At 46.2% G+C, this 14,202-nt stretch overlaps 1 protein-coding gene across 1 annotated transcript in view; it reads left to right on the top strand.

Moving 5' to 3' along the window:
- Window positions 1-14,202, top strand: part of WNT10A (Wnt family member 10A) — a 67,203-nt gene that overhangs the window by 33,392 nt on the left and 19,609 nt on the right. Inside the window, exon 3 of the mRNA XM_077320740.1 lies at window positions 13,086-13,462. Coding sequence (XP_077176855.1) covers window positions 13,086-13,462 — 377 coding nt within the window. The remainder of the gene's footprint in view (window positions 1-13,085; window positions 13,463-14,202) is intronic.

The raw sequence follows: 14,202 nt of genomic DNA, 5'->3' as shown, positions 1-14,202 counted from the left end.
CCCATAAAGTCATGTTTGAAGTTTACAGACCAGATGTTTATTCATCTCATCTATAAACCCTGGTGGCTGTTTTATGTATAATTTCTCCTCTATTTTGCCATGTAAGAAGGTTGTTCTAATGCCTAAGTATTCTGTTTGCATGTTTGCTGAGAAGCTTGGAAACATCCTGATTGTGGAATCTGTTACAACTGGTGCAAAAGTTTGGTCATAATCTGATCCATACATTTGCGATAATCCTTTTGCCTCTAGTCTGGCTTTGTATCTCTTAAGGTCACTGTGTGCATCCTGCTTAGCCTTACCCATTTACATCAGAAGACATTCTTACCCTTTGGATCCAAATGTGTTCTATGCTTCACTTTCTGTTATGCCATAACTCATAAAGAGTTTTGTCTGTGGCTTTGGTTGGCACTCAGTTTTGCAAGTAAGCTGTGGTCATTGCAGCTTCTTGCCAGTGCCTGTAGAAAAGCCTAGGTCAATTAGCATGCATCTGACCATGTTCATTATAGAGCAATACTTGTGCTAGCAAACCCATTCTGTTCTGGTGTGAGGGGCACAGTAAATCTGTGCTGGATTCCACATTCCCTTAGGAAAGACTTCACTGATCTAGACATGTACTCACCACCACTGTCAGACTGGATGACTTGGGGTTTCCTGTTGAACTTGTTAGAAAACCTTAGCAATGTTTCTCCCTCAGTTTCTGCTCAGTTTGCAATTTTCCCTTGAGCATATAATAAACAGTGTATTTTGAAATATCATCAATGAAAGATAACAGATAAGTGTTATTTCCAGTTGATGCTGGCTTGATAGTAGGGTTATCAGACTCCCCCCAGAGGTGGGGGTTCCCTGCTAGCAGGCCTCACCTCCCTGTCATGATCAGCTGGATGGGAGGGAGGGACTTACCTTGAAAAAGAGGGAGTTCCATATGACCTGCAGCAATGTGTCTACATCATTGTCCACATGACCCAGAAGTGACATCATCACATCTGGAATATCAGGGTGACAACAACTCTATAGTAGAAGTCAAAGAGTTTTTATCCAAATTGCTCTGATGGACCAGATGTGATGATGTCAATTCCACATCAGGTGGCCTCCCTGCTGCTTCCGGCAAGTCCTCCCCTTCCCTGCTGGTTGCCAAAAGAACTTGGCAACCCTATCCGATAGGGTGAATTAGTCAGTGTGAATTAACTGAAGTGGTTGCTTAGAGGAGTGGTCCCCAACCTTTTTATCACTGGGGACCGGTCAATGCTTGACAATTTTATTGAGGCCCGGTGGGGGTAGTCTTTTGCTGAGGGATGTCACCACTGCCGCCTGAGCCCCTGCTCCACTTGCTTTCCCACTGGCACCCCTGACTTCCCACTGCCCACTGGGGGATGCTGCCAGCAGCCACGCCAAGGGGGAGCCCCAGCTATGGTGGCTGCTGGAGAGCACCAAAGGTGAGCCAGCAGCAGAGTGGCAAGACAGCCCCTGAGGCAGCAGCTGGGGAGGAGGATGAGGAGGAGCCATGGCTCGGTACTGACTGATCCATGGACCGGTCCCGGTCCCCAGACCGGGGGGTTGGGGACCACTGGCTCAGAGCATCTCTGACTTTATTTTGGAATAGAAGGCAAAAAACGAATTGCCTTTCTCTTTCTACAACTTACACGCAAGTGATTATCATTGGCAAACTCACTTATATTGATGCCTGTTACCAAATCATTTGTTTTTAGTTTCAAGATTGCTTCTGGGTCACAATAAGCAAATCTCCTCTTCCAAAGCTCCAGGGACATGGCTATATAGGCCTTTGGTTCCTGGCAGTCTAGCTCAAAGACTCCATTTCTGAGAGCATTTGATGTCATATGTATGGAAGCACCACTATAAAATAGCCAAGGCTTGTGATTTATATTCATTTGTGCTAAATGAGATATATAATCATTACATTGCTTTCTTTGGGATAATCCTTCTGTATCTGTGTTTGAAGTGAGGTTGCTTGCTGGTGCTGGTATTTGCATTTCTTTTGAGTAAGCACTCTGTCTGGAAATGACCTGGCTTGTTATAACTGAAGCAATGAGGGGCATTTCTTTTGTCTTTCTGTGGTCAATTGGCATAGTTCTTGCCCCTTTGACCTGGCTTCTCACACCATATAATTTGAGACATTTTTGCTTTTATTCTGCCCATTATTGCCTTTTTGTTTATGGTACTCAGTTCTTAGCCCCAGAACACCCTCCAACTTAGAAACTTCCCCATTAAATGTTGAAATGAATGCAGACTAAGATTCAGAAGGGAATTTAGAAACATAGAAACATATAAGTATGATAAATAAATAAATAAATTCCAATTTATAAGTCCTTATCTAGCACTTTACCAGCAGTTGGAAGCTTATCAATTGAATTTAGTATCTATATAGTTACTGCATTTCCACATTCTTATAGCCTAGCTGAGAAAAGTTCTGTAAACAAAGAAATTTTGCTAGCCTGGTCTTGCTCAACACCTTTCTGAAGACTTCAATCACCCCCTTGGCAGTTTCTTCTCCTTTTATGAACACTAACTGGGAATTAACTAATAATCAGATTTTGTACTTTACTGATCTAATCTAACCTAAAAATAGTACTTTCCTTATCACAAATGGCCATCTTGTCCAGCATTATGTGTGTGGAATTTTTAAGGACATTGTATCTAGAGGAGAGACATGCAGAGATATGTGTATCCATGGAAGGCCATGTGAATAGAGGAAAAAGACGGTCACAGGACAGCTCCCAGGTTAAGACAAAGAGGCATCCCATTCAAGGAGATTACGCCTATGCACACTTTGAGAGATGTAGTCATCCCCCTCCGTGTCCAGACATGCTGAGTTGCTCACTCCCATAGGAGAAGGTTTGATTAATTTGTCTAAAATTTAGACATTGTTCTCACTGGGATTGTAAAATTGTGTCCAGAAGGTATTGTTATTTAGGAAGTGATAGGCCATAGAATCATGCCCAATAGCATGATTGGACTGAAACACTTAAAATCCAATTGTTTCAGAGCTGAATGTGGTTAGTCACATCATTCTCTATAGGTTTTTCCAATGAACCAGACTGTATCCTTCCATAACTGACCTAGTTAGCCATTGTACTTCATGGCTAAAATTCAATAATGTAAGGTAGTGTGTTCTTGCCTATTCTTTTGCCTGGGTTACCTCCTTTGTCCTGAAAATACCATTTGGAACAATTCCCAGACAAGGGCTTCTGGAGTTTATCTGAACAGGTGGGTTGATCACAGGCCAAGAGTTAATTAATGCCAACAAAATGGAGAGGCTGTGGCTCAGTGATATAACCTCTGCTTTGCACACAGAAGGTCCCAGGTTCAATCCTTAGCATTTCCAGTTAAGAGGCTGAGGTAGTATGAAAGACTTCTACCTGGCACCCTGCTAGTCTGAATAGATAATTCTGCCCATGATAGACCAATGGTCTAACTCAGGCGGTTTCATGTATTCATGTGTATGTGAAGGCTGAACAGCAATGGTGACCATCGTGCTGAACATATGGAAGAATAGTTGAGCACGTGGATATACGATCTCACTCCCTTCTCTGCTTAGTCCCCTGGTGCTATAAATGAAATAGATAATATCTCTCACTCTCCCCACACCTGTCTCCAATCTCAGTTTATGTATGTGTCTGAAGTATCCTTATGAATGTCATAAGCAGAAATTCTTCCTGTATCTCACATGTAATTGCACATAATATTTTGGTTCTTCAGTGTAAACATTTATCTTCTACTTGCAGTATGAACATTTTCCTGGCAACCAACTGTTGAAGAGGGTTTGTCTTCTACAATTGATAAATTCATTGCTGGAAATTCCCTTCTGTACAGTGCAGTAATGCTGCCATGATGCTTGCAGCCTGCAGCTTCTTCTCTTGTGGAAGCTAATGTGCCTCCAGTATACTTCACACAGTATAAACAGAGCCCAAACCAGAAGCATGCTCTAATTATAGATGGTGAGCTTTCCAATTGCTGAGACTCTAAGGTAGCTAAGAGTTCCCTTGCCATCATTACTTTCAAATTGTCCATAACTGCGTAAGGCCAGAAGGGAATCAAAGAATTATCTACTGCAAGGTCCTCTTGTGAGGTGCACGTGGGCACCAAGAAGCCTGTCAGGGCTTCCCTTAGCAGTCACCAACCTTTTCAGAAAGTGGGTGGCAACATAGGACTGGGAATGACCAATAGGTTAGCCCCCGCAGAGCATAAGGCCCTGCGGGGGGCATAGGGTGATAGGCGGTCCCTCATATAATGTTTCTGTTGGTTTCCTTTGTCCTGTCCATTCCATCCACCCCAGCCCACTTTTCAATTATTTGGCTACCACTCCCTTAAGACAGTAAATTCAATGTTTAAAGTGCCTAAACCAGTGGTCCCCAACCTGCGGGGCGCGGCCCAGTGCCGGGCCGCGAAGGCCATGGCGCCGGGCCGCGGCTCCCTCTCCCCGCCCCCCCCCACAGTAAAAAACTTCCCAGGCCGCAAGCTTGCGGCCCGGGAAGCTTCTTACTGCGGGAGGGCGGGGAGAGGGAAGCAGGGCCGGCCGCGCCCATGCGGGCGCGCCCCGATGCGTGGGCGTGGCCCGCGGGTGCGCCCCGATGCGTGGGCGTGGCCCGCGGGCACGGCCGATGCGCGGGCGCGGCCGATGCGTGGCCGCGTGGGCCACGGGCCGCGCCCCGATGCCCTGCCGGTCCTCAACCACAGAAAGGTTGGGGACCACTGGCCTAAACCATTAATACAATGGTGTAGTGTTGTAATAGTTTGATCAGGTTCTCAAAGTAAGTCTCTGGTGCCTCCCCTTGTGGAGATATGATGTTTTCCTTATATCTCCATAAGGAAAATGTAGACTTAGTTAGAAATAGAGGTAAACAGAGACTTACTATTGTAGTGCCTCTGATAATGATATCAGTGACGTCAGCACCCTCCACTGAATATCATCATTATTTAAATGATGATAGAAAATAAACTGGATCCCAAACTGTAAAAATGCATAGGGAGGGCAGACATGCAGGAAACCCCTGCCCAAACAGGTTCCAGTGTCTGTGCATCAACTCCCAAGGTAATCAGGAGTAGAGGTGTGCACTTTGGCCTAAAATAGCCAGAAATAACCTGAATCAATGCTGATTCAGGGTTTTTTTTTTTTTTTTTTGAGGGGGCATTTAAGTTGAACTGAATTCTCCTATTTGATTTGGAAGCCAAATCAATAATCTGAATCCATTCAGGAAGATTCAGGATTTCTGAGTATATATTCGGCTCCATTATACCCTTGAAGCCATTAAAGCCAATGGGAAATCCAGCCTGTCTATTCAGTGGTCTGTTGGGGGTGGAGTTTGAGGTAGAGGCTCCACATTTTCAATAATATTAGACCCAGGGTTACTCCATCCTCCATTGTTTCTTATGGAAAAAAATAAGGCAGTACAAGCTTAGCAGATCGTCCCAGAAAATCACTGCAGGGAAAGGGGGGGGGGAAAGCATTTTTGCAAAACTGACCAGTAGACCATTGCCAACCCAATAGGACTAAGTTCACATCATAGAATCTCTGAAGTAGAAAATGATTTTTGCAGGCTCAGCAGCAGAACCTTGTGCCACCCTAATAGTACCCAGCAGCTGAACACACTGGCAAATGCCAGTGCAGAATCACAATCCCAGTGAGGGGGAGGGGAGTTGCAAGGTTAGCAGAACAAGTGCAATCCTTGCTGTGATTGTGATTCTGTGTGGCAGTCCTGAGTTCTAATTGGGTAGCACTGGGTTTTGCTGCTAGGTAGTGTGGTAGGGATGGGCAATTTGGTTTGGATAAGCTGAAAATTGTCTGAATCAGTGCTGATTTGGATACTTTTTGGACCTATCCAAGCTGAATTGCTCATCTCTACACTTGATATAGGCTGAAGCAGTGGTGGCCAGATCACAATTAGCCAGTTTAAAGGAAGGGTCTTGGCGGTGGGGAGAGAGTGCATGCCAAACAGCTGATGTGTCATCAAGTTTTCAGTAGAATGCTTCCTTCCTTCCTTCCTTCCTTCCTTCCTTCCTTCCTTCCTTCCTTCCTTCCTTCCTTCCTTCCTTCCTTCCTTCCTTCCTTCCTTCCTTCCTTTCTTTCTTTCTTTCTTTCTTTCTTTCTTTCTTTCTTTCTTTCTTTCTTTCTTTCTTTCTTTCTTCAGGAAGGCTAGGGCTGCCAGTTTCTGGTTTGGGGATTTGGGAGAGTTGGGGCCTGTGGAAGGTAGGCTTTGGAGAGGGGAGGGATATCAGTGGGTTATAATCCCATATAATCTACTCTCCACAGCAACTGTTTCCTCCAAGGGATCTGATATCTGTAGATTAGTGATCAGTTGTAATTCTGGAAGATCTTCAAGTACCACCTATAGGTTGCCAACTGTAAGGAAGGCCAAGGGTACAGCCTGACACCAGTACCTGTTCAAGACAAGGACTTAAGGTCATGACTTGAGATATCTTTTCACCCCAATGTTCCATTTTTGTAAAAAAAAAATTTTTGCTTTGGATCAGTGCAGCTGGATGCAACTTGCTTCTACTGAATTAAGACAGAGGACCACAGAGCCCGGAGGGGTTTACTTATGAGTTAATATGATGGGATCAAACATCTAATATCTTGCTTTATCTTTTACTGCATTCAGTAACAAAGGGATGACTACCTCTGGCCCTTGAAGGTCCAGACCAGATGAAACACTGGCAATTCCATGATCAAAGCTCCCTCTGCTTGAAAAGAATTCTATTATCAGGTATCTGGGGCCCCAATTCCAAATGGGACTGCAGAGGGGGGGGGTTAAGGCCATGCTAATATTCTGATCTAAAATGGCCCCAGGGAGCTGCTGCTGTGGAAGCCTAGGAGTACAGAGATTTCCTGTCTCAAAGGCCAGAATACTGGGAGCTCAGATGTGGAAAGTACAAAGTGGCCCCTGTCATTGCTGCCAAGGGTGCATGAAGAAGATATAACATGATCTCTGACTGAGGTAGGGTTGCCAGATCTGGCAGGGGATGGGGGTGGGGCATGGACTTTCTGGGAGCAGGGAGTTTCATTCCATGTTTCAGTTACATGCTCATGTGATTTCCAACGTGACCCAGAAGTGATATAGGTAAGTTGGGGACATTGGGGCGATGCTCTAGTTTTTGGGCAAAAACTCTTTGGAAGAATTAGCTTTGACCATAGCATTTTTGTCCCGCTCCCCCAAACAACACATTGCCCCAACATCCCTGATGTTCCTACATCACGTTCAGGTCACATTGGAGTCACATAGACACATTGCTGAAATATTGGGTGTTTCTCCTTTTTGGGAGAGGTAAGTCCCCTCCCTGCAGGTCAGCTGATGGTGACAGAGTGGTGGGGACTGGCAGTGGGTGACCCCTGACCCCACTGGGGGAGTCAGGCATCCTTTGTCTGAGAGCACTTTGGCAGAGGAAAGGTATTCAGTACCCACTATATATTTGTCTAAGCATATCTAGAGGTTGGAAGTCAAATGGGGGATTTTTGGGGAAACAGCAGAAAGAAGGAAAGGTGGGTACAACTGAAGAAGGGACCCCAATTTGGTAGGCCTATAGGGCCTTTTAAAAGTGAGTTTTATTCTTTTAAGTATATTTTTATTATGAGATGTCTTGGACAATTGAGAAAAGTGGAGTTGTTATGCCAAAACAGAATGCTTCAGAACATGTACAAAGTGAAATCACTAAACACAGAGTGCTCCACGTATCTGTGATAAAGGGCTGTCAAATTGTGTGGTTTCCAAGCAGACATACTCTAATAGCTCTCTTATTAGAAATTGTCAGATCACCTAAACCTCAAGAGTTTGTAATTAGTTCTGAAGCAGTAGGTTTTATGTCATAACCTTTCCTGAGTTGACCTTTGCAGAAAGCAAGAATCTGATTATCTTTGTAACAAAGAGGATTATATTCTAGTATTGCTTAAAAGAAAGAAAGACAAGATAGCTATTTCAGCCCTCAAAGCATTTAAAAAATGAAAAACAGAAGAGCAGGCAGGACTTTGATTACAGATTTTTACAAGCACATAGCTGAAAGGGCTACCCAAGGCAACTGGGAACTATGTTGAAAATCAGGCTTGGTAGACTGAACTCTCCCTTAGCCACTGGCACTTCCTGCAGGTGATTGAGGGTCTAGGTCTCCATGGTTGAACAGGTACAAGGAACCAGCCAAATGTATTTTGCTGTCTGAAAATGATGGCCTTTGAATTTGCCTGTGTTTATGGCAGGTGGGAGTTAGAAATTCACTGTTGAAGGGAGATAGAATTATACTGACTTTTAAAAACACTTTGTCCAAGGTGGTGTATGGGGGGTGGGGAGGGGGTGCCCCATAGATTTCCCCTCAGTGGGAGGTGAAGGGAAAGTGTACAGTTGCAGGATGTGAAATGCATTAGCCTATATTTAATCCCAGCTCTTTCTCCTTTGCCTTGGAAAATGAAGAAACACACTGTAGTCCTCTTCTCATTGGGCAGTGTCAGTTCATGCATTGTGCCAACTGAAGTTAAATATAATTGTATTACAATGGAGTCACCGTCAATGTTGGAAGCTGCAAAAAACTGCAACCGGGCATCTCTTGTGCTGTCTTTCAAGCCACCTTCATTCTTGGTTCTGGAATTCTGTACAACATAATCTGATGGCTTGGGGGCTTCCAATAAGGCATGTTGCCTCCGTGCCAGAGAAGTGTCACAATAGCTCTAGCCCCAGGCCTGGTTTGTGGATTAGCAGGGCCCATATCTCTAGGGTCAGTTTAGGGATTCATGAGGCTCTAGCAGAGCACACCACTGGCACTATTACTTGTGCTGCACGAGTAACAGTGAGGCAACCTTCGCAGGGATAGTTGCAAATTTGGAAGCAACTGACAGCTTCACTTTGCTGAGACATTTAATAGTATTATGCTGAATTTAAATTTCCTTAGCATAAAAAAGAAATCAACGCAAGCACAAAGCCCTAGTATTTTAGGGGACCTTATGGTGCTTGTGGATCACATGCCTGCTCAGTGAACGATGTCCATGCTCAGTGACGAACAGAGCACGGCTATCACACTTTCCCCATTCTCGCGGACTGCAAATTGCATAAGTATGAAGACCCCCTGACAATCACGGTGTGGAAGCCCCCTGACCACACAGCACTGCAGGGCCCCTGGAACTGCAGGGTCCACACCCTGTGCTACATGTGCTACTAGGATAAAACACTTCTATCTAGCCCTCTGGGGTTGTCAGCTGCATGAGTGGAGGAGGACTGTACCTGTGTCCTGATGCAGTTCTGCTTGATTGTGGTAGTTCTGGAGATACACCAGAGAACTGTGAGGTTTCAGTGAAGCTTTTTTGAGGAAGGAAGACCAGCGTATGCTGGTCTAACCTCACTGGAAAAAAGATAAAAATGTACGAAGTATATGAAATTTAGGACTCCTTGGTGAGAAGAACAATAACAGCAGACAGACCTCTCTGAAAGGCAGACGGTCCACTGTTGCCAGTCACCCCTGAAATGTGCCAGATTCAAAGGGAACAGGGAGTTTGTTAGAGGCAATTTGTGCCAGGCAGCACTGAGGGCCAACAGGCCTGGGCAGTATCATATGTGACCTGAATATTTGCCCTGACATGTTGTCTTCTTCTTCTGTAATGACTAGGGGCTGTACGGCAATGTGTTCCCCGAGTACAGATATCTTGAAAACCACGGCTGTTTTGATATGCCATAGCTGAGACTAGAGTCACCATGTAGCCTTCATATTAAAGACTCAGGCCACTTTCCTATTAGAATTAGTGTTGCTAGGTTGTTGTTGTTTTCCCTAACTGGCCATGGATGTGCCATCAATTTGACATTCGTAGGCAAGCAGGTTAGTTAGTGGCTGGGCTAATGACTTGTTGTAGATATATTTGCAAGGCTGTAACAGCATGAGGCATCAGGATGGGAATCAGGGGGAATTCTGGATTGACACCTGTCCTTTTGGAGGGCTTCTTCTGAGACTCCTCCCACAAAGGACAAGACCAAAGCACCGAGTCAGTCAGCTTTGCATACCAGCTGCAGCTCCACACTCTTCCTACCAGAAGACACTAAACACTCCATATTATCTTTAACGTTGCAGCCCCAGATGCTAAAGGACTGGCACACATGATGCTGTGCGATGCCAACTAAGACTGTGAAACTGGTCCTGTCTCTCTAGTGTGTTCATATTGACATACCCAACCGAAACAGACTTTCTATTCATGTGGCCGTCGGTAAAACAATCAAATCTTCATGCAACACATTAATGCACAGTGTGTGGAAATATAACAAGGAAATATAACAAGGCTTTCTGTACTTTCTGTATAACAAGGAAATATAACAAGGCTTTCTGTGCGTATGACCCCCCCATTACTAGTAATGGAGGGGGGGGGGTCATACGCACAGGAGGGGGGGCCTTCTCACGAACTGTTCATCTTTGTAGCTTATCTACTCAGCTGTAAGCAGGTTTTGTATGTTTGAGAGGAATAGATGGCTTCAGAAAACAAAGTTCACACAAGATCCAAATTAAGGGAAATACGACTGTTCCATGTTACTTTGGTGTATTGAGATGCACATATATGAACTATAAACATTCATTGTTGGAGGAAATCTGGGGACTCCTTGCTGAGTTAGGGGGAAACTCTGAGTAGATGCTGGGATGTTCTTTGAGAGAAAGGTGGCTGCAGAGACAGGTGCTGGTTCCTGCCAGGAGTCAAGATGAAATATTGATGGAGTGCCTCTTGGAGGAGGGAACCCTCAAAGCGGCTGTCAGTGCCCAGCTTCACAGAAGAGGAGATGCGATGGAACAGGCAAAGGGAGACAAGGGAAGATATAAGCCCAACTGAGGTGAAGGCCTAAACAGGAGAAGCAGACACACCAGGGGGCAACATTGGAAAAGACGAATGCCTGGAAAGTGGAATGCTGTAGACTATCGTGGCATTGCTCAGGTGTCTTTTAGGCCTTGGAAGATAAAACAATGGCATTCAGAATGCGAATTAGCATGTGTTTGCCAGTGTTGCTTGGGTCTGGCTTCCCTGAGCAGTAAGAAGTTCCTGGCGTACCCTACAAGAGTGTGTTTCCTTTGAAATGAGAATTCATTAAACATGTACACTGTTTTTGTGCCACATTGAGTGAGCAGGAGGGCTCCTAGACAGATACTGCTTGTCTGTGAAGTAGCATCAACTAACTGCCATCAGTTTGAATACCCACCCTTGCTTCGTTCAACCAAACTCGGACCTCTCTCTCTCTCTCTCTCTCTCTCTCTCTCTCTCTCTCTCCCCTGCGGGCTTCATTTCATCTCTACTCCTTTACAAGACCTTTTTTGCTTATTGTGTGCCTACTTTTAATTGACGGGTACTGGAGGGCAGGAGTTTCAGCCTTCAGCCTTTCTTCATAGAAACAGGGAGGGTGGACAGTTTTATTGTCACATTGAAGGACATCAGGAAGCCCGGGAAGGAAGTGAAAGAGAAATGGGGAAATGTTGTCTATCCCCCTGCTTCCCTTTAGCATGAAACGTATCTGTGAAACATATTGGGCACAATCCAGCCAGCTTTTCTGCTGGTGAAAACAGAGAGATTCTCTTTCACCACAAAGAAGAGGCTGCCTGGGCTTTGCAGTTCCCCAGGCTTATAATCTTGGGGGACATCAATGTTCATGTGGACGCACCATCCCCAGGACTTGGCTCGGACCTATTGTCGTCCATGGCGATGCTGGGGCTCTCACAACTTGTTGCCGGGCCCACCCATCAGGTCGGCCACACCCTTGACCTGATTTTCGGGGCTGGGATAGAGGTGGTTCTGGATACAGCCTTGGCAGACCACTACGCCTCGCGGGCTCGGATCAAGACTCCACCCCCTCCCGCCTGGTAGTGCACTTAGCGTTCCTGGGTAAGGTGGTGGAAAGGGCTACAGCAGACCAGCTCCTAGTGTTCCTGGAAGATATTTCGGTGATCGATCCATACCAGTCTGGCTTCCATCCTGGTCACGGGGTTGAGACGGTGTTGGTCTCCTTGTTGGATGACCTCCGTCGCCAGCATGACTGAGGCGGCTCTGCTGTGCTAGTTCTTTTAGATCTGTCGGCCGCGATGACACTCAGCTCTTTCTCCTCATGGATGGCCACCTGGACTCTCCCCAGAACCATTCATCAGATGTTTGGAAGCAGTGGCTGGATGGCTCAAGCAGAGTCACCTGAAACTTAACCCTTCCAAGACAGAGGTCCTGTGGTTGGGCCGTAGGGGAGCAGACCAGGAAGCTCGCTTGCCCTCTCTGGCTGGGACACAACTTAAGATCACGTCTCAGGCCAGAAACCTGGGGGTGACCATGGATGCCTCACTAACACTTGAGGCACAGGTCAAACAGGTAGCTGACTGGGCATTTTTCCATCTCCGCCAGGCTTGGCTACTAGCCTTTTCGGTCCTGGCCCCAACCTGGTGGAATGAGCTCCCGGAAGAGCTGCGGGCCCTGCGTGAATTGTGATCATTCCTGCAAGACGGAGCTCGTCCGCCAGGCTTTTGGTTGAGGCCGGGCAGCAAGAAGATCTAGCCCCCCTCACAAATGTGACGGTTGTGTCTGTCATCTGCCCCCTCCCTTTCCCTTCTTAGGGGGTGTGGAATTGGGTTAGCTATATTGAATTTTGCCGTCATTGTTGTAACTTTTGTATTAATTGTATTATGTTTTATTATGCTTTTATTGTTTTAGGGGATTGGTTTTTATGTGACCCGCCTTGAACCTCTGGGGGGAGGCAGGATATAAATTAAATAATAATGATGATGATGATGATGATGATGAGAAAGAGTCATGGGAGTAAGATGTCCAGAACCATGTGGGATAGGGGCAAAATTGAAGGGCAAAGCTGATTGAATCTAATCCATGGTCACACAGTGAGCTGATGGGCAATAATCTCATCTGATGATAAACAATGCATTGCTGATTCTTGTCCTATACTTTTAAAAATTATATTTTTGGCAACAGTGCCCCCTTCTTGAGAGTGTGAGTGACAGGTACTGGAGGATGGATGTCTTTCTGTCTGGGCCATGTGCTTCCTTTGCAGAATCTATAGCTGAAACCAGGATGCCAGGCAAAGCGGGACTCTTGGGCGGACTGATTGGCATTGGCCATGTGTTCTTTCTTGCAGGATTCCGGGAGAGTGCTTTTGCTTACGCCATTGCCGCGGCAGGAGTGGTGCACGCTGTCTCCAATGCCTGCTCCCTGGGCAAGCTGCAGGCATGTGGATGTGACCAGAAGCGCCGAGGGGATGAAGAAGCCTTCCGTGTCAAGCTACACCGGCTGCAGCTGGAGGCCATGAACCGGGGCAAGGGAATGATGCATGGTGTGCACCTGGAGCACATGCCAGCTGAGGCCCCAGGCCTGCAGGACTCCTGGGAGTGGGGGGGCTGCAGCCCTGACGTGGACTATGGGGAGAAGTTTTCCAAGGACTTCCTAGATTCCCGAGAGACCTACCGAGACATCCACTCCCGCATGAGGTTGCATAACAACCGTGTTGGACGGCAGGTGAGCTGCAAGAGCAGAGATGAGGCTGGGGGAGAGGCCAAGCTTTTCACCTTTACATGCCTCTGAGTTTGGGGATAAGGAGGCTGATCCTGATTTATTGGAAAGAAAAGTAAAGGGAAATAATGCAAGTAAAGTTCCAGATCCTCCACTTACCTGGATGGTTGGTTTGTAATGGACTGGAGAAAGAACTGGAGTTGATAAATAAGGGTGTGCTCTGCGCATGTCTTGTGGGAAAGACTTTGGGATAGTTGCCTGAGTGTGTTGTGTAATTTGGCTGTCAGCAGAAAGGATGCCACTGTGGAGATCCTTCTGGACTACACATCATATCTGTTGCTGTGGAGCACAAGGTTTCACATTCACAATTTCTGTAGCCTGGGAAGTGCAGGCAAAAATTGCTGCTGATGCATAACACATCCCAAATGGCTTTTATAGAGAGATGGTAGATTGTGTGTGTACACATGTGGTCTGGATACTTCACAGTGACTTACAAAATAAACTGACAGTTAAAACCATACAGACACTGGGGTTACTAGATTCTTGGGTCCCTCCCTGCTCTTTTACAATCTCTGGGCTCCCCCCAGGCTAACATCGCCTAGGGTCATCAATTGGAGCAATAACTACTGTGAGCAGCAGAGCTGAGGGTCCGCAAGGGAGTTAGGCCGACTCGCCGGCCGCGCACTGCCCCGCTAGCGCCCGCTGTATTGGATGTACAGCGGGCTTGCTTACTAGTAAAAAATAAA

Source organism: Paroedura picta, chromosome 2, assembly GCF_049243985.1.
Source record: "Paroedura picta isolate Pp20150507F chromosome 2, Ppicta_v3.0, whole genome shotgun sequence".
In the NCBI taxonomy this organism is placed as follows: Eukaryota; Metazoa; Chordata; class Lepidosauria; order Squamata; family Gekkonidae; genus Paroedura; species Paroedura picta.
The sequence above is the reverse complement of the archived record's forward strand: the minus strand, read 5'-3'. Positions and strand labels throughout refer to the sequence as shown.